General features: G+C 36.6%; 1 protein-coding gene across 1 annotated transcript in view; it reads right to left on the bottom strand.

Moving 5' to 3' along the window:
- The window catches only part of CCDC102B (coiled-coil domain containing 102B), a 179,388-nt gene that overhangs the window by 16,279 nt on the left and 141,801 nt on the right, over nt 1–21,308 (bottom strand). The window contains exon 6 of the mRNA XM_024133904.1: nt 11,067–11,237. Within this exon, the coding sequence (XP_023989672.1) occupies nt 11,067–11,237 (171 nt within the window). The remainder of the gene's footprint in view (nt 1–11,066; nt 11,238–21,308) is intronic.

The raw sequence follows: 21,308 nt of genomic DNA, 5'->3' as shown, positions 1-21,308 counted from the left end.
TAGTTAGGTAACTGAAATGTCTTGTAATAAATGACCTACCTGACAAATCTTCAAAAAAGACAGAAGTTCAAATATCATGATTATTTTAGAAAGTTAAAAAGCATGTAAATCTAAAAGTATAATTCCACTCGACTTTTTTTTTTTTACAACACAATATTAATACCCTAAAGATGTCACTCTTTCTCATTATATATTCCATATAAGAAAATTTTGAGAAAGATTTTTATTTCCTTTGACACAATAAAATGTCCCTTGTTTTATTTTTATCTTACTGGAACATTATTTGAAATGCTTTACCATTAAGCTCAATTATGATTTTTTTCATGAAAAGAATATTCTGATTAGAGCAGAAAAATAATTGTCCCTGAATGTTCTCTTTGAAATGACCCATCAGAAACTTAAAACACTAATCTTTTATCAAAATGTTTGTAATCCAATATGGAAGCCAAGATCCTAAATAAAACCTTTTCTTTAAATGTTCATTTGCAGAGAACAACAGTTGGATCCAGGTAAGTATTGTCATCACTATGCAATGGAGACGACAGTGTATAAAACCAGAAGATATATTTTTAACATATATGTCCGTGCTTGAGTTGGTATCTTATCTCTTCCTCTCCCATGTGTGACCGTGGTCATGTCATTTACTGACTCAAACCTCAAGTTCCTATAATTGCTGTAATTACAGTATCTAATTTCAGGGTTATAGGAAGACTTATATGAGAATATTTATGTTAATAAATTACTACAATGACTGATGTTTAGAAGTTTATAATAAAGACTAAATATTATAACGTAATATGTTAAATACTGGAACATTCAATTAAACACTGTTACATAAGATTAAATTAAACCCTGAATATTTGATCTGAGACCTAGGTAGATTAATTATTCAGAATTTTTCACACTTTAAGATAAGGTGTTTCTTTACTCTCCTCAAAGGTTGCATTAAATCAACTACACACACTTCAGCGGTCGAATTTATGTAATCCCATACATTATTGTTCATTTTACAGATGAGGAAAGGGTATTCCAGCGAGGCTAATTGATTAGCCCAGGATCACACCACTCATAAATGCATACATCAGAGTTTATTTCCAGTTCTGACTCCAATCCCTTATGTTGCCCACTATACTATACATTCTGTCAAATACTCAGAAACTAGATTGAATTTATACTTTCACTTGCCTTTTCTAACACTGCTCAATCACAGTCACACATCAGAAAGATATTACTTTTTATAAAATCACCTGCATCTCTCCTTTCACTTAGCATGACTTTTAAGATCCCTCACATTGTGCCGGGTTTGTGTAATCTGCTGTAGAGCAGGTACCCCATGGTGCCCATCCACAGATATGATCCGTCCACTCACCCCATGACCAAAGGCCCAGATGCTCCATCTCTCAGCCCCCAGGAACAATCCTGCAATCAATAACCTGCACCTATCCCCTCGTGGATCTGTGTGAATCTCGCTGGGAGATGGACCAGGAACAGGGTTAACAAATTAAAACACGTACATACAGCACAAAGGACATTAATATGCAAAAACACAGTTGAACAAAGGGATACACAAATATCTCATTCAAATGGAGAGAGAGGGGGATGGGAGTGGGATGTCAGTTTAAAAGGGAATAAATAAATAAAGAGAATAGATTTGCCTGAAGAATGAATGGTGCTGAGAAGTGCGATTAACTCAACTCTCAGCATCAAAGAGAAAAGTGCGATTAACTCAGCACTCAGCACCTAGAGAAAAAGAGATTATTCTTTCCTGTGTTGTTCATTGGCATTTTTTTCTAATGAGGTTTATTTCACTTCCATTTTTCAGAGCATAAATATGAATGGAAATGATAGAACTGGATGAGGAAAGGGAATAAACTATCAGATATTGTTCAAAAGAAGAAAAAAAAAATATATATATATATATATAAAGGTTAGGGATTGTGGTCCAAAAATGTTGCCTAGAGTTAAGAGGAGAGGAAAAAACTAACAAATGACCATGCTCTAAACCCTACCATATAACCTGTGCTTAAAACATCTTGATTTTACTGAGTTCCTATCTCAGGCTACACTTTCTACCCACACACAATTCATAAACGTTTTAGCTTAGAATATAGCACACATGAAGGGTTTGGTTTATCAAGTTCTGAAGGGGAGCAGAATTTCCCCTCTTTTCCCTTCTAGTTCTTTTGGTTGGCAATTAAAATAATATAAAGTAGTTAACAGGAGAAAAAGCAACTTATTACATGCACAGTGAGAATCCACTGAGTATGAAGAATTCCAAAGACAGCAAGACAAGGTGAGGCATATATTATTCTGGACTAAGGAGAAGGAGGTAGGGGTCTAAGGCTTCAGGGGGAAGTACGGCAATTGACAGGAAGAAAAAGAGTTAATATTTGGTAAACAAATGTTTGCTGGGCCATACAAAGACAATGGGACACAGAAAGGACCTTGTTCAAAGGGACTTGGCTAGGTTCCTCTCCATCGACCACACCCCACACTCTACTATAGTTATCTATGGTGCTGGGAGGCCTGGCCCAGAAAGAAGCTATCTTAAATTCTTTTAGACAGCAAATTCTTTTAGACTGTAAGTGGAGTTCAAAGGTTCTTCCTGAGTCTTATGGGCCTTGATTGTTTTCAGCTCAAAATAATCCACATGCCAGAGTGGCACATTCTAGGGTGGCCTGTTCTGAACTCCATCAGAGACAATTTAGGTGGTTGGTAAAGTGAAGGAAGAGCAAGATCATGAAGAATGATTGCAGGAAATGGTACCCTTCAAATTATCCACAGAAAGTGGAGCAAAATTATTAGAAGGATTTAAATTAGCTGTATACAGGGACAAGGATGCAAGACCTCTGTTCATGTTGTAGTGCTATGATGTCTTGATTTTAGGGGCACCTGAGACCGCTCCACTGATGCTGGCCCAGTTAGAGGCACAGACCGTGCTGGTCCTTGCCCATATATTCCAGTTGGGGTGTCAGACAACAAATAATTAAACGCATAATTACAAATAGCCCTTAAGCACCGGAAGGAAAAGAAACATGGCCACCTGTTTCTGCTGCATCCTGTAAAAACCACCATCTTGACATTTATTTTGCTATATTTAACTTCAGACATTTATGTTGGACTACCCCCAGCCACACTGTAAACTTCTTCTTGGGAAGAACTCACTCAAGTATATTCTAACATCTAACACAGAGGTTAGGAAGTAATTAATATTAAATGAACTGGGCTGGTTTTTACAGTTCAGTTCAGATCCTGGGTCTGTGGTTACCGCTTGTGTCCCCATGTGAACCTGAAGCTGGCCTCTTTATTATTTTTTTAAAATCTTAACCTGAAACACTTACCAGATCTTTACCATAGATAAATGTGAATTTCAGTCTATCACTATTCTCACAATCTTAAAATGAGCAGGGTGTAAATTAATGAGATTTCACCAAAATATATTTCGGGCTGGGAAAGAATTCCTGTGTCCTTCCAAATAAAGGCTTGCTTAAAAATCAGCTGTTAATTTAGATAATTAATGTTCTGTAGGTTTAAACAAAGTGTCTCTCACATTCATCACTGCTGATGATATCAGACTTTTGAAAAGATTCACCTTTTTGACACCAGAAGCATTAAAATGTGAGGCCAGAATTAGCTAAGCAGTAATAAGGTGATAATTGCTAAGCGTGAAGCCACACAGACGATGCATTTAGCAAAACACGAGCAGTTTGAGAGTGAACTTACAGTGCTCAATAGTACCTATTCTTTCCATCTGTTTAAGTGATTTTTTATCTTTTGAATTTCTCTCAAAACTAGAAGACATATCAATTTGTTTTGCACATTACAATGCTACAGGTAGACTACAATGGACTAAGAGCCTCATTTCTGTAGCAAGCCATTTCATTCATGCTCTACTAGTAAAATCTGTTACAGTAAACACGTGTGTTCAGTGGGGACCAAAGTTATGAATTTGTCTCAATGGTGGCAGCCTTTTCTCATTAGACCAGTGGTTCTGATATTTCACTAGACATTAGAATCATTTGAGAAGCTTTTAAAAAATGCTCATGCACAGGCTCCACCCATAAAAATTGACTCGGCTACTGGAGATGAGGCTTGAGTATTAGTATTTTTACAACACAATCAAAAGATGCTCAGAAGACCTAAATAGACATTTCTCCCAAGACATAGAGATGGCCAAAAGGCACATGAAAAGATGCTCAACATCACTAATTTTTAGAGAAATGCTAATCAAAACTACAATAAGATATCACCTCACACCAGTCAGAATGGCCATCAACAAAGTCTATAAACAATAAGTGCAGGAGAGGGTGTGGAGAAAAGGGAACCCTCCTACACAGTTGGTGGGAATGTAAATTGGTACAACCACTATGGAGAACAGTATGGAGGTTCCTTAAAAAACTAAGAATAGAGCTACCATATGATCCAGCAATCCCACTCCTGGGCATATATCCAGAGAAAAACCATTGTTCAAAAGGATACATGCACCCCAATGTTTACTGCAGTGCTATTTACAATAGCCAAGACATGGAAGACCTAAATGTCCATTGACAGATGAATAGATAAAGAAGATGTGGTATATTTATACACTGGACTATTACTCAGCCATTAAAAAGAATGAAATAATGCCATTTGTAGCAACATGTATGGACCTAGAAATTATCATACTAAGTGAAGTAAGTCAGACCGACAAATATATGCAGAATCTAAAAAAAAGATGCAAATGAACTTATTTACAAAACAGAAACAGATTCACAGCCTCAGAAAACAAACTTATGGTTACCAAAGGGGAAAGGTGGGGGGGAGGGATAAATTGGGGGTTTGGGATTGACATATACAGATCACTATATTTAAAATAGATAACCATCAAGGACCTACTGTTTAGCATAGGCAACTCTACTCAATATTCTGTAATAACCTAAATGGGAAAAGAATTTGAAAAAGAATAGATACATGTATATGTATAACTGAATCACTTTGCTGTACACCGGAACCTAACACAACATTGTTATTCAACTATACTCCAATATAAAATAAAATTTTTTTAAAATATCTTAAAAAAAAAAATACTCCAAAGGGTATTTATTGCACAGACAGGTTAGAAAATCATATTAGACTTTGACCTTTACACTGGGAATATATATTATCTATAGCTATATTTGACTTACAATTGTGCTGAGCACTTATATCAAATTTCAGTTTTATGAAAAAAATCCATGAATTTCTGAAAGCAGGAATGTCATCTAAAAGTTAGGTGATTCTTTTTCCCTCACCATAGGACTTTTATTTGTCAATTACTATAGGCTAACTCTCACCCTCTGCTGCTTGGTTTGTGAATTGTAGGCATCTAGGGGCTAAGAACTACTTGAGCCCTGATTTACAACTCTTTTAACACAAAATAGTCACTAAGTATTTTTAAAGTCCTCTTACTAATAGAATCTATTACTAAAATATAAATAGAGAAAATAAGAGTAAGTATTGAGCTACACTAAGGGAAAAGAATTTAACACAAGGAAGAAACTGAAATTGAGAGTAAATCCAATTAACAACTCAGCAAACTGAGTGATTAAACTCTTAGCTTTATAAACAAATCATTTGAGATTTAACTTACTTTTGCATCAGTTAAGATGCAGTTAAGATTTTGCATAACAGCCAATGTTTCCACAATTTGACCTACCACTGAGAAGCAAAGAAAATTAGTAATTCTGAATATATCAAGAGTCATATTATATTCATATCCTTTAAGCCCAATAATTCCACTTAGAAAACTTTTTTTTCCAATGGGGAAAAAAGGTCTATACAGTTGAATCTTGAACAGCTTAGAAGTTAATCATCCTATAACTTAGAGTTGGCCCTACATGTGTGCGGATTCAACCAACCACGGACTGGGTAGAAAGTAGTATTTACTATCAAAAAATCTTCATATTGAGTGGACCCACAGAGTTCAAACCCATGTTGTTCAAGGGTCAACTGTACATGAAAGTAGTCATGGTAGAGTTATGTTGAGAAAAAACATCCAAACAACCTTCAGTAAAGGAGGCTTGGTTGATTAAATAAATTTATATCCAAGGAAATAAATATCGTCCCACCCCTTGAAATACCAAGTATGAAAACTACATAGCAGCAGGAAAACTGATTATGGTAACTGGTAAAGCCGAGTATATTATTTCAAATGATGACTGCAATTCTGCATAAAATTGCGTAGGCATTAGAAGTTAATATACACTGAAGTAATATGATACGATGGTGTTATGATAGTTGATTTTTTTTAATTTTTCCTTCCTTATATGATATGATATTGTTTTACAAAATTTAAAATATTCCTTGGCAAGCCTTATCTCATTCAGTCCTTCAGTCTTCTTGACACTAGTTGTACAGTGTGGAGCACCCACGTGTCTTAGTAATTGTTTATATTATACTCCTTGCTTCTTCGGTACTATCTGTTCCGTCTCTACCAACTTTGGTTATTGCATCATTATATTATTCATTAGACTGTTTTTCCCACCATATTTATTAAAGTGGTAAGTTATTTTGGTATTTTAATGTGGATATATATGTAATTAGTTCTGCAATACAATAATGAAGTCTCAGTTAAATTTTGCCATCACATAATGGCTTCAATGAAATGATGAGAAAAGAATGTTTGACTTCTAACAAATACACATCAAATTAGAATTTTTTTTTTTTTTTGGTAAGTTTGTTTAAAGAAAAGCAACTCATCCAAAAAGAATTTTTTAATTTGCAAATTTCTTTAATCAGACCCTGGGTTTTCTCTTATGGGCCCCCAAGTGTCTATTTCTCTTTTCAGTATAGAGGATTAATATTTCATTTTCATTTATTTAAAATTTGTTGACTTGTGGGAGTTGGGAACTTTGTATTTGACAGTTCCAATTAAACATTAATTTAAACTAATTGCAATTTGAAGAATTTGTTACTATGAAATTAAAAAGCTCAGCAGTGAGACTGACAGAATTTCCTTTGCTTCTCTATGATAAGTCAAATTATAGAAATGTTGACTGCTATCTAATGCAAAATCTTATTTCCATGAGAAATATTTTCATTCCCAGCCACCAGAAAGCGTATGACCATTAATCAAAGAAAAACTGAAGACTGACAACTGCAATTAAATCATCCAGATTACAATACCCGTATGAGTTGATCGTGCTTTGGATCAATCCTCTCCGGTGATCAACTGATTGGATGTAGAGGTGCAGAACACTGAACTATTTTATGTTTTGAACATATATTTCAATGCATCTATTTTTAACCTTCAGATATGAAATATGTCCAAATACTTATCCATATGGAATTATAGTTCCAAAAGATTCTATTTCAAAGCTGCACAAATTCCATTTGCCAAAGACCTCACAGGACCATGCCCACCATTTATGCTTGGGAACTATATTCCTCCCACAGATGGGGCAACAAATATTAAAATACACACACATACCCTTTCACTCATTCCTGCTCTCACATACAATACAACACAGCCCATCTTCCTGGTCACAAATATTTGTTTTCCTTCCTTCAGCATTCAAAAATTTTCACCCTTTCTCCAAGAGAAATTACCCAAGCAACCTTCCAATCACAGCCTTGATCTCAAAGATCTCATATCTACGTCAGATCTCAATACACCTTCTCTTGCTCCAGAATCTACGTACTCAAAAGGCAAGTAATTTATACACTCCTCTCTCACACACCCAATATGCTATAGTGAAACTAGGACAGGAAAACTGCAATGAAAACTTCCATGTAGAAAAGAAAACAGAAAATACTTATGAAATCTAACTTTGCAGATGATTCAAGGAGCTCCTGTTCTGCTCATGGGGAATGCTGGCCTGGGTTCTCCTCCCTGATAATAGTTGCCTAGTCTGTAGTTCTGCATCTTTATCTGGCCTGGGTTCTCCTCCCTGATAATAGTTGCCTAGTCTGTAGTTCTGCATGGTCTTTATCTGGCCTGGGTTCTCCTCCCTGATAATAGTTGCCTAGTCTGTAGTTCTGCATGGTCTTTGTTCTCTAGGTGGTCCTTTTGCATTATTCACCATGTCCTTATTTGAATATGGCTCTGGATGTTACTCCTTCTCAGGTGTTGACAGCATGCCCAGCCAGCTCCTTGTCCGAGAAGTTTGGAGGAATGAAGTGTTCTTTCAAATCCTGAGAAATCAGTCTATTTTATCCCAGGCTGGAAGCTCATTTGCCAGTGTATCTTTCACAAAAACAAGTCCTTTTTTCTTTTGATTCCAGCAAATACCACAGGTCAGGTGGGCCATCTGCAGTTCTCTGGGAGACATTCTGTTGTCTTGGAGCGACCAGCAGCTGCCTTGAATCTGTGGGATGTTCTGAGAGACGCACAATCTCATTCTCTTCTCCCTGTGCCATTTTGTTCAGCTTCAAGGATTTACACAAAATGACATTAATTAAGAGCTTTTAACAACAGGCTTGAAGGCCACACTGTTGAATGGGTTCTTGCCTAAGCTTAACCTTAATTGATGTTTGTTGTTCAAAGCCATCCTCAGTTTTATGTATTACCATTTGCAAATGAAAATCAGACCCTGGCAGTCACAGAACGACTTAACTTTCTGTATTATCTTACATATCTTTTTGAAAATTCGACAAGTCTTTTCTGAGTTCGTCTCTCTTAGGCACTTGTCAAACACACCAATAGCAAACAAGAAGTACTAGCTACATACCTGTTCATCTAAAAACCACAAGCTCATTCTATCCATCATCAGCTTTCCAAGGTATTATAGGATATAATGTACCAAACCTTTCAAGACTCCATAAAATGCGTTGCCATCATTCTAACCTCCAGTAAGTTTTCTCACCACCTACTTCTGGCACTGGAGCCAATGTAATATAATTTTAAAATGCTGCTGTTTTTGTTTGAATGACCATACCAGTCAGCTTTAGCTAAGTTTTCCTATAGCAACAAACAAATCCAAAATGTCAGTGGCTTATCACAGCAAAGGCTCTGCTTCCATATATCCTTACCACTTCACATTCACGCTGAGAGGATGATGTCTGCTTTGCACCTGCTGGCCTCATGACATGAGACAAGGCAGAAAAGACACATGGGAAAAGAGTCACGGCAGAGCCCTGTTTGGGCTCATAAAGCCCCCGATGGTAAGTCACACTCAGAGCTTCTGATCGTCAGGCAAAGCAAACTTCACGTGTGCCAAGCCTGATGTTGATGATGTGAGAAGAATGATTCTCCTACAGGGAGGGGCCACTAACAGAATCCTTCTTAAGACCACAGCCATTTTTGTTTTTGTTTTGTTTTTTTGTGGTGCGCGGGCCTCTCACTGCCGGGGCCTCTCCCGTTGCGGGGCACAGGCTCCGCACGCGCAGGCCCAGCGGCCATGGCTCACGGGCCCAGCCGCTCCCCGGCAAGTGGGATCCTCCCAGACCGGGGCACGAACCCGCGTCCCCTGCATCGGCAGGCGGGCTCTCAACCACTGCACCACCAGGGAAGTCCGACCACAGCCGTTTTTAAAATTACATGATTAGATGGCTGAATCAGATCTTTGGGAACTAGTACTTTATTAGCCCTGGAAAACTGTATTATCACATTTTCCTTGCTGATGATTCAGTCCCAAGCAATTTCTTAAAGCCTATATTGGCAAACACAAAGGTTATTTACCACCACTTGCAACAAATGCTTTTATATCAAAACTATTCACAAGAATAATGGCTATGATGAAAATAAAAACCCAAAACCACTCTCCTGAGCCTTCCTACTACATTCCTCTCCTGACTTACACTTCCACAGTCCAGCCTCACTACCCATGCACACCATTAAAAAGTACATATATGTCTTCATAAAAAGAGACATCAAGGATGAAATGCCTACAGACAAGTCAGCGCTAGTAAGATCAGGGATGATGTATGAGCCTCACTGGTCAAATAATTCTATTTTCATATGATGTTATTAGATTAGAAAATCTGGTTTGCTTGACTGGAATAGTTTTGATGAAAAATTAAATCTTAAAATGTGGACTGTGTTCTGTTACTGAATTACCCCTTGGAAAAACAATTCCAGGAGTCATGTATCACAATGTTCATTTCAGCTCTATTTACAATAGCCAGGACATGGAAGCAACCTAAGTGTCCATCGACAGACGAATGGATAAAGAAGATGTGGCACATATATACAATGGAATATTACTCAGCCATAAAAAGAAATGAAACTGAGTTATTTGTAGTGGGAACATATGTATATGTATAACTGATTCACTTTGTTGTAAAGCAGAAACTAACACACCATTGTAAAGCAATTATACTCCAATAAAGATGTTAAAAAAATAAAAATAAAAACAAATTAAGAAAAACAAACCAATTCCGTTTTCTTTTTTAAATTTCCAACTGTTTGGCATTATCTGCAAACAGTCTCTCTAACCAGGGAAGTAATTATTTTTGCCTCAAAAGTTGTCCGCTAGAAGCAGATGCCGTGCCTGGAACCCCATCTGAAGTAATTGCCGCCATGGGGTGGTAGACGCTATCACACTGACAGTGGAGACAGCTTCTTTCAAGAAAAATCTCTTTGTTGTTTGTAATTGCAGCTGAAATCACACCTCCCTGTTGCAGGTGTACCGTCAAGGTATCCCATTCTTAAACATGCCATAAACCATTAGCAAGCTGACCTTTCACGACAAAACAAGATGCCTACATCCTTTAAACATCAGAGAGTGCTGGGGAGAATATATATATCATAACATGTAATCACAACATACATCATGTTTCTATAATATATAGAATTAAAGCTTAAAACTTAAAACACCAAGTTTTAATGATACCTATGGTACCATGCCTCCCCACACGACCAAGCTAAAACATATCTGAAGCTATAGGGCACACATAAAAAATGCACTACTAACACTACAAAAATGAGCATATTGTTTACATAATAGTTTCCTCTCCTTACACTTACACTTTTTTGTTGATTTTAATTTTTAAAAATGTGAAGTTTTTACCTCAAGTAATGCCGTATGCTAATGAAAAAGAAAATGCTTTTTCTATGCTATCAAATGCAATTTTGAATCTACGTGACATATGTTCCACTTATAAGTTACCTTATTTTCTTTTTGGTTGAGTCCCCATTTTAGTTCTTCTACTTGAAATCTCAGTTTCTTCACTTCGGCCTCATTTTGATCCATGAGGTTGTTGACGTGGGTCATTTCTGCCGCCTTTGCCTGGTGCTGCCTGCTTAGTTTATGGTAGGCATGTTGAAGGTCCAACAGTTCCTTTTAAAAGAAAACAGGGATTCCATTAATTATAGTTTACTCTGATAAAGTCAGAAGAATGGCAACTTGTTTGGAAAAAAATAGAAAAGCACTTTAGGAAGAATTCAGATTAGGCATCTTTTCACCTGGGACTCTACATTTCTGCAATTAAATATTATGATTAGCATATAACTATAGGTGGAAGGTGTATTTCTGTGTGGCTAAAATACAGTGCAACTCTTTATGTGCTTGAAGGAATGACCCATTTTTCATGTCATGCAAATATAGTTTTGATGTATGCTTTCCAAAAGAGGAATCTCATATTCATAAATGAAGAATAAAGTATAATAAAAATAAGTACAAGAAGAACTGTTCATCTGCTAAATCAGCCAAAGTATTAAAAGTTAGCAGACTATCTGCTTTTAATTATTTTTCTTAAAAAAAAGGTTTTGTACTGCTGTACTCATGCCATGAATGGCACCCTCCTGAAACCGCATGAATCTGGTTCAGAGACCTGAAGGGGCTGACCCTGGGGAAGATCGAGAGTGAATCCACCATGAAGTGACTGGATCTCCAATCAATCTTGTTATAATCAACATTCCACAAGACATGAATTGACAGGTTACATTAACTGGCCTCAGATTATAATTAATGTAGTTTCTAATTTTTTGCTAAAATTTGCTGTGCAAAATTAACAATACTGTCATTGTTGAAATCATCTTTATTAAAATTATGAAGAAAAAAGATAACCACTAATTCCTCATGATGCTATAATACTTTAAGAAAGTCCTAGGATGTTTTTTAATTTCCTGAAAAATACTGTCATAATACTTACTGGTTAAAAACACATAGTTAAATTTTTTTAGGACAACCAGGTAGACAATTGGAGATGGGATCTTTAATCACATCTTATACTACTACTATTACTAATAAGAACAATTAAAAAAGAATCAGATTTACTAGTAAAAAAAAGAAAAAAGCCATAAAGCGTTGGAAAACACTGGAAGAAAAATGTAAATATTTTTTTTCAATTACCAAGTAGGGAAGTGTTTTCAAAGTATGATTATGAGATCACAGAATAATAAATTTAATCACAATAAGTATACAATTAGTGTATAGCAAATAGTATGTCCTACACAGAAAATGTTGTAACAAGGGAAAAGTCTCTTACTGTATGAAGTTATATCAAGTCTGTACAAATTGACTTGATATAAAATATGGAAGGAGAGAGTTCAAAGAAAAGCATATAGAATATCTGTTAAACACTGAAAGCTATTCATCTTCACCCAAAACTCAGGAAAAACCTTTCCAATTTCTGTAACATATTGACATGACAAAATTATAGAATAGCTGGGATCAAGGCTAGGGAGGAGGGGAGAGAAGTGGGTGTGGCTAAGGGCAGATCAGGGATCCTTGTCTTGATGAAAAGTTCTGTTTTGATTGTATTGATGTCAATATCCTGGTTGTGATACCCTACCATAGTTTTGAAAGATGATACCACTGGCGGAAATTGGGGAAAAGGTACATAGATCTCTCTGTATTATTTCTTACAGCTGCATATAAATCTACAATTATCAAAAATAAAAGTATAATGAAAAGAAACACATCCAGATGCTATTCCTCACGTCTTCAGACTGGCAAGATTATGTGTGATAAAATAATCTGTTGGTAAAATGTGAAGAAACTGAGATTCATTCATGGAAAAATGTTGGCAAAACTATTTAACATAAAAAATGCATTAAAACTCCAACCCAGCCATTCTACTTCCAGGAATGTGTTCTACAGATACACACACAGTTGTGTGAAATGCTGTATGCATGTGGACATGTAGCACAGTGTTATTTTTATGTTAATAGTGAATGATTGGAAATGAAGATCATCATCATAATATCATCATATGGAGCTGATTAAATAAAAAGCCATTAAGCTTTTTAATGCTTAAAATATAATAGGGCAGCCTTTTGTATATTGATATGATCTCTCTCAATATTCTATTAAGTAAAGCAAAATGCAAAACAGTGTGAAGCATATGTTATTACAGGCAAAAAAAAAAAAGCTGATATAAAGTGAATTTTGATATGATACCACTGATTACTGGCAGCCTCTTGGTCTCTCTGAAACACAGAACTCCAACCAAACAGGTAGATGTCCTGCAGATGTGAGAAGAGGGTGTGGACTAGAGCGCAGCACCTGGAGCGAAATTGCTGACCACCACTCTCAGGAAGCCAGGAGGAGGAAGAGGCGGAGGAGGGGATTCCATTATTTATAGTTTACTCTGATAAAGTCAGAAGAATGGCAACTTGTTTGGAAAAAAATAGAAAAGCACTTTAGGAAGAATTCAGATTAGGCATCTTTTCACCTGGGACTCTACATTTCTGCAATTAAATATTATGATTAGCATATAACTATAGGTGGAAGGTGTATTTCTGTGTGGCTAAAATACAGTGCAACTCTTTATGTGCTTGAGGGAATGACCCATTTTTCATGTCATGCAAATATAGTTTTGATGTATGCTTTCCAAAAGAGGAATCTCATATTCATAAATGAAGAATAAAGTATAATAAAAATAAGTACAAGAAGAACTGTTCATCTGCTAAATCAGCCAAAGTATTAAAAGTTAGCAGACTATCTGCTTTTAATTATTTTTCTTAAAAAAAAGGTTTTGTACTGCTGTACTCATGCCATGAATGGCACCCTCCTGAAACCGCATGAATCTGGTTCAGAGACCTGAAGGGGCTGACCCTGGGGAAGATCGAGAGTGAATCCACCATGAAGTGACTGGATCTCCAATCAATCTTGTTATAATCAACATTCCACAAGACATGAATTGACAGGTTACATTAACTGGCCTCAGATTATAATTAATGTAGTTTCTAATTTTTTGCTAAAATTTGCTGTGCAAAATTAACAATACTGTCATTGTTGAAATCATCTTTATTAAAATTATGAAGAAAAAAGATAACCACTAATTCCTCATGATGCTATAATACTTTAAGAAAGTCCTAGGATGTTTTTTAATTTCCTGAAAAATACTGTCATAATACTTACTGGTTAAAAACACATAGTTAAATTTTTTTAGGACAACCAGGTAGACAATTGGAGATGGGATCTTTAATCACATCTTATACTACTACTATTACTAATAAGAACAATTAAAAAAGAATCAGATTTACTAGTAAAAAAAAGAAAAAAGCCATAAAGCGTTGGAAAACACTGGAAGAAAAATGTAAATTTTTTTTTCAATTACCAAGTAGGGAAGTGTTTTCAAAGTATGATTATGAGATCACAGAATAATAAATTTAATCACAATAAGTATACAATTAGTGTATAGCAAATAGTATGTCCTACACAGAAAATGTTGTAACAAGGGAAAAGTCTCTTACTGTATGAAGTTATATCAAGTCTGTACAAATTGACTTGATATAAAATATGGAAGGAGAGAGTTCAAAGAAAAGCATATAGAATATCTGTTAAACACTGAAAGCTATTCATCTTCACCCAAAACTCAGGAAAAACCTTTCCAATTTCTGTAACATATTGACATGACAAAATTATAGAATAGCTGGGATCAAGGCTAGGGAGGAGGGGAGAGAAGTGGGTGTGGCTAAGGGCAGATCAGGGATCCTTGTCTTGATGAAAAGTTCTGTTTTGATTGTATTGATGTCAATATCCTGGTTGTGATACCCTACCATAGTTTTGAAAGATGATACCACTGGCGGAAATTGGGGAAAAGGTACATAGATCTCTCTGTATTATTTCTTACAGCTGCATATAAATCTACAATTATCAAAAATAAAAGTATAATGAAAAGAAACACATCCAGATGCTATTCCTCACGTCTTCAGACTGGCAAGATTATGTGTGATAAAATAATCTGTTGGTAAAATGTGAAGAAACTGAGATTCATTCATGGAAAAATGTTGGCAAAACTATTTAACATAAAAAATGCATTAAAACTCCAACCCAGCCATTCTACTTCCAGGAATGTGTTCTACAGATACACACACAGTTGTGTGAAATGCTGTATGCATGTGGACATGTAGCACAGTGTTATTTTTATGTTAATAGTGAATGATTGGAAATGAAGATCATCATCATAATATCATCATATGGAGCTGATTAAATAAAAAGCCATTAAGCTTTTTAATGCTTAAAATATAATAGGGCAGCCTTTTGTATATTGATATGATCTCTCTCAATATTCTATTAAGTAAAGCAAAATGCAAAACAGTGTGAAGCATATGTTATTACAGGCAAAAAAAAAAAGCTGATGTAAAGTGAATTTTGATATGATACCACTGATTACTGGCAGCCTCTTGGTCTCTATGAAACACAGAACTCCAACCAAACAGGTAGATGTCCTGCAGATGTGAGAAGAGGGTGTGGACTAGAGCGCAGCACCTGGAGCGAAATTGCTGACCACCACTCTCAGGAAGCCAGGAGGAGGAAGAGGCGGAGGAGGAAGAGGCGGAGGAGGGAAAGGCAGAGGAGGGCTCCCACGCCCACCAGCCACCCACCGCGCCTCCATGGTAATCTATCAAATAACCGAGAGATTCCTGGAATCTTGCTGCTGTTCCGAAAACCCTGGCCCCGCTAAGAGTCAAAATCACAACCTTTGGTATTTAAACCTGAGCAATGCCGAAGGGCAGCTGGGAACAGGCAAACTTGGACAGGCAGCTAGACCCCTGTTGATGGGACAGGCTCATGGCCCCTTCCCTTGCCTCACAGTAACAGTGCAGTTTACGGCTTCATGGCAGTGTTTTATCAAATTACATCACAAACCACATTTAAAATGCAAACAGATTTCTCCTTTCTTCTCTTCAGAGTACAATTTTCCAATGCCAAATTATATACCTTACGCTTTCACAGAAAGATATGCAGTACGGAACACAATTCTATTATTTGGAATGACAATGGAGCATTTAATGAAGGATTTTCTTGATCTGGCAAACAAAGAATTTGCCACAAAAGTAATGCAGAGCTTAATGGAAGAGTTATAGCAAATCTGTAAAATGATGGCTTTTCCTCAGGAATTATGCACCCAATTGCAACTACCTAAAAAACCTTTGCGATTTAGTAAAATTATTTCTCAGATAGTCAACGCTTTGAGTTTAGGCTTGTACAATTCACTTAGATTGGTTTAAATGGAGCTAAGTAAACAAAAAGAACCTTTGAGATGTGCATATAGGAAGGGAGGGAGGGAGGGAAGGAGGGAAGAAGGGAGGGAGGGAGGGAGGAAAAACATTGCTGTTTGTCAGTACCAATTCCACCCCAAGCATGTGTCATCCGTGTAGGCAGACCTCTAGCATTCATGCTCTACTGCATGGCCATGTGCTCGGGGAAGGTCACCTTATTCTCAGGCCCAGGAGGTGGATATGTGTTAGCCAGCGTCTATTCTCTGTGAGTCGTCCCCAAGCCTGCAGCATCAGCATATCCTGAGAACTCCATCCAAGATCTACTGAATCAGAAGCTCAGGAGTGGAGGCCTAGCAACCTTGGGTTTAACAAGCCCTCCAGATGTTTATAATTCAACATAAAGTTTGAGGACCACTAGTATATGCCAACTGTAGTAAACTTTACTCTTGCCAGTAAATGTTTTAGGAAGGTAGATGGAACCTAACTGAGCAATGAAATATGAGACGTCTCCTTGGGGTGGGAGGAGGTGATCTAGGATTTTTAAGCACTTAAAAATATACAAGGAAGATGTATGCCTGGAGGTACTGATACAACAGTCTGGGCCAATAGGAGAATCATGCTTACAACTGAGGTCTGCAGACCTGGCCTGGCCTTGGGCACATTTCGTTTTGAGAAAATATATCAAACTGTATCTATAGCCAAATGTATTTTAATTATGTTCATAGGATACCTTTTACTTTCTATTCTAAAAAGATGAAAACTAGATTTCAACATAGGAGAAAAAAATTATTTCATTAGTAAGGATATTTTAAAAAAATCAGTTTAGGGTGAAAGAGATTAGTATTAGCCAAGTACCTACTATCACTGAACTCTTCACATACCTTCTCTCTCGTCTTTTCTATTTTCCCCATTCAGTCTCTGAGAGGCTATACACATTGCTTAGGGCCAAACTAGCTGTAAATTACTCCTCCTTTTTTCATTGTTTCAAAACGATATCTGGCTTTAACCTTGTTATCAGGCCTTATCTTCTAAGACTTCACAGGTTCTTTGACATTTTAATCCATTCGTTCATCAACATCCCCATTTTACTTTCAGGAGAGAGATGGATTTCTTCCTTAATTCTCAAAGCTATGACCTTTAGACTCATTTTTTTTGTTATTCTTGTGATGAGATTCCCCCCACCCCCAGTTCTTTCTTTGAATGCATGTCAGAGTAAAGGCACACAAACCATAATCCCCTGTATCTGTTTTGTTTGATGCTTTTATCTGAAATCTCAATTTCCCCTGTAGCTTGCTTACAGACCTCCAGTTGGAAGGCATCCAAATAGATGTTCATTTAAAAAGTTAATAATTTGCATATAAAAAGAGAATAAGTCAATAATAAAGATCCATATGGGTTTTTAGAGCAAGCTTATTCTAATATATTTTTAATGGTAGAAATACATAAAACCATGATGTGATATATTTTATTTTGGCAGAGAAAAATCTGAATAGAAATTAAACATATAAAAATATACAGTACTAGAGAGTATTTGTCAGTATGTAATCCTCGATAAATCCAAAGCTATAAAACTGAACAGTAAATATAATTCACAATCCTTTTATAAGTTGATAAATAATGTTGAATCGATATAGAAAATAAGCATATACAATGTGTTTGTATACAGATATTTCTGATAGAATAACATTAGTTCCTCAAATAGATTGACTCTGTTTCTAGTGATGTGAAGAATTTGATAGCAGGTTTTAAATTGTGTATATGGCTTATGAAATCATGCATTAGTTTATGCTCTTGTAAGTAAGGATATTGCTTTCTACCTAGAATTAATATTGGAGCCGATACATGAAGTACTGAAGCTTAACTGATTTTGTGCCAAGCTGCCAGAACTAAAATACATTTTCTTATAATTTTAAATGACATAATGAAACGCTGGTTAAAAATGAATCAAATAAGTTTATATGCATCAATTTGAAGGAAAAACAATGACATACAGAAAATTTTAAAGTATTAAAGTATTATTACATATGTTATTTGTTTGTTCAATTTTTTTTTTTTTTTTTTTTTTTGCGGTACGCGGGCCTCTCACTGTCGTGGCCTCTCCCGTTGAGGAGCACAGGCTCCGAACGCGCAGGCGCAGCGGCCACGGCTCACGGGCCCAGCCGCTCCGCGGCACGTGGGATCCTCCCTGACCGGGGCATGAACCCGCGTCCCCTGCATCGGCAGGCGGACTCCCAACCACTGCACCACCAGGGAAGCCCTGTTTGTTCAATTTTTTAAAAAATCCATAGAAAATTAGAAATTTCGGCATCTGTAATTTCAAACATGCATAACAGTACTGTACTGTTATGTAGAGAACCTGAAATTCTCAACTATATTTAATAAAGAGAAACACATAAAATTGGAAATAACTAGCTCATGGTCTGTTGATAGCCTTGTTAGACTCCAGCTGTGAGTAATAACGCTATCAACAAGGGCAGATTTTCTCTTCTCAAAAGTTGACTCAGGCACATTGGGTGGTTATTACAATCAAATCCATCTACTTGAATAAAGAACTCACAAGCTCATCCAAATTAAGTGCATTAGAAAAATACCTTGTACCACCTACTTATTAGGATGTCAGTCTCTATTTATATCTTCAATTCTGACCTCAAGAAATACAGAAATCAAAGGAACGTATATTTCTACAGAATTCAGTGTTATTCATAAACATTTATGATACTTGGTGTCAGATAATGGCTTTAAAATGAGAACATTTTTGTGGTCTTAAGTGGCATCTTCAGAGGGTTCATTTAATATCTTATATGTTAAGTATAGTGATTTTAGTGCTCGTTGTAGACTTGACACATTATCAGTGATTCAAGGAGCATTTACTGAGTGTCTACCACGTGTCATGTAGACTGGCTTCTACATTCTATATATAAAAGCAAACAAGGCAGACACAATTTTTAACCTCACAGACATTAAAACCTAGTAGAGGTAATAGCTTAAAGACAATTAAACAAGCAAATTTTCCCACTGTGACAAATACTAAGAGATAATCCAATGAGCTAATAAGATAGGGAACTATTTATGAAAGGTGGATGATAAGCAGGGAGGACATGTTGTGAGGGGATGCTGTCCTGTGCCCTCCAGGTTCTCCTTCAGGATGAGAGGATGTATTTCACCAGTTGCTGGAAATGTCTGATCACTGCCCTTTCCCCTTGGCTATAAGGAGCCTCCTTCCTGGGACTTCCCTTGTGGCGCTGTGGCTAAGACTCCACACTCCCAATGCAGAGGGCCCGGGTTTGATCCCTGGTCAGGGAACAAGATCCTACACGTATGCTGCAACTAAGAGTTTGCGTGCCACAACTAAGGAGCCCACCTGCCACAACTAAGACCCTGCACGACCAAATAAATAAATAAATATTTAAAAAACCCCAAAACCAAAAAAAAAAAGCCTCCTTTCTAACTCCACACCCCCTTCCTGGGGCAGCCTGGTCATTTGAGAAGTATGAAGGAACTGCTCTTCTCACCTCAATTTGGGACAGCTCCAAAGATCTATCCCAGCTTTAGAGGTATCCAGAGGTATTACTATTATCACTTCTCCCCAGTCCTACTTCCTCCTCTGCCCTTTGCTGCCTGGCCTCTTTCCCCGTGGGTGTTGTACTCCCTAATAAACTTCCTACATTTTGATATCTGCCTCAGAATATGCTACCCAGGAAGCACAAATGCCAACATCATGTCCCATGGCTGTCACCCGGGGATATCTATCCTATAGAATTAAATATCATAGTACAAACACCATGGATGGAAAATAGATGATGGAAACTTTACTAAGAAAGAAATGTAAAAAGGGTGCAAAGCCACAATATTGTGGCTACGTTGTGGCACTTATATTGTGTGTGTATGTATGCGTGTGTGAGACCCATAGACTGAATATCACACATTGGAGTTTGTGTTTATTCAATGCCATTTGTGCTTATTCAGTACCATAGATACATAAGCAATTGACCAAAAAAAAAGTTTGTTGAGCATCTACTAATCTCTCATATAATCAGTTATGTCAATATTCCCAATAATATTCAAGTTTTTTAGAAAATAAAGCTTCATTAACTTTAAATTAAGTCCTAGTTTACTCATCTGTAAAATGCATACAATAGCAATTTCATAGAATTGTAACCTTTAAAAGACACAATATGTGTAAGTCATTTGTGATACATTAATTAAACATAACAGGATAGGTGGAAAAACTGGCTAGGATAGTTAGTTAGTTATCAAATGCAATAATCAGGTGAAGTGTCAGTAATCCAGAGTAGATAGAGCATCTCAGCAAATGCCACCACGGACTGGGTTCTTTTTATCTTTCTGCTTTGTCACCCTTAGCTCATACGTGGTCTTTGTCCTTAAGCTTGATGTATTATAATCCCAAAATATCTGCTGAATCTTGCTGGGAAGGAAGTAGGAAGGGAACGAGCAAGGATAAAAGCGGTTTTCTCCAAGTGAAACCTTGCCTTTGTGTTGATAAGGCAACCTCTCAATGTTGTTTTCAGGAAAAAAAAAATGCAAAAAAATTGCACAAAATATTGAGCAGAATAAAAATTTAAAGATATAGTAAAAGTCAGACATGCTGTAAACAAACTGAGAAACAACAAAGGCCAAGAGATATTATTACAGCACAGACGGATTGTGGGAAATAAAAACGTATAGAGAGAGGAAGTAATAGTAAACTTATAATCAGCAACAACAAGAAGCCTTATTAGATACAATAATGTCTTCAGTTGCTGAGTAACCTAGAATTCTAAGCCCAGCTAAACTAATATGCGAGAGGCAGGGTAAAATCAATTTTAGTTTTAGGCAGAGTCAGGATTTTCCGAACACATATTCTTTTTTTTTTTGTTTGTTTGTTTTTTTTTTTTTTTTGCGGTACGCGGGCCTCTCACTGTTGTGGCCCCTCCCGTTGCGGAGCACAGGCTCCGGG

This window comes from Physeter macrocephalus, chromosome 19, assembly GCF_002837175.3.
Source record: "Physeter macrocephalus isolate SW-GA chromosome 19, ASM283717v5, whole genome shotgun sequence".
Classification (NCBI taxonomy): domain Eukaryota; kingdom Metazoa; phylum Chordata; class Mammalia; order Artiodactyla; family Physeteridae; genus Physeter; species Physeter macrocephalus.
This window is presented reverse-complemented; position numbering and strand designations above follow the sequence as displayed.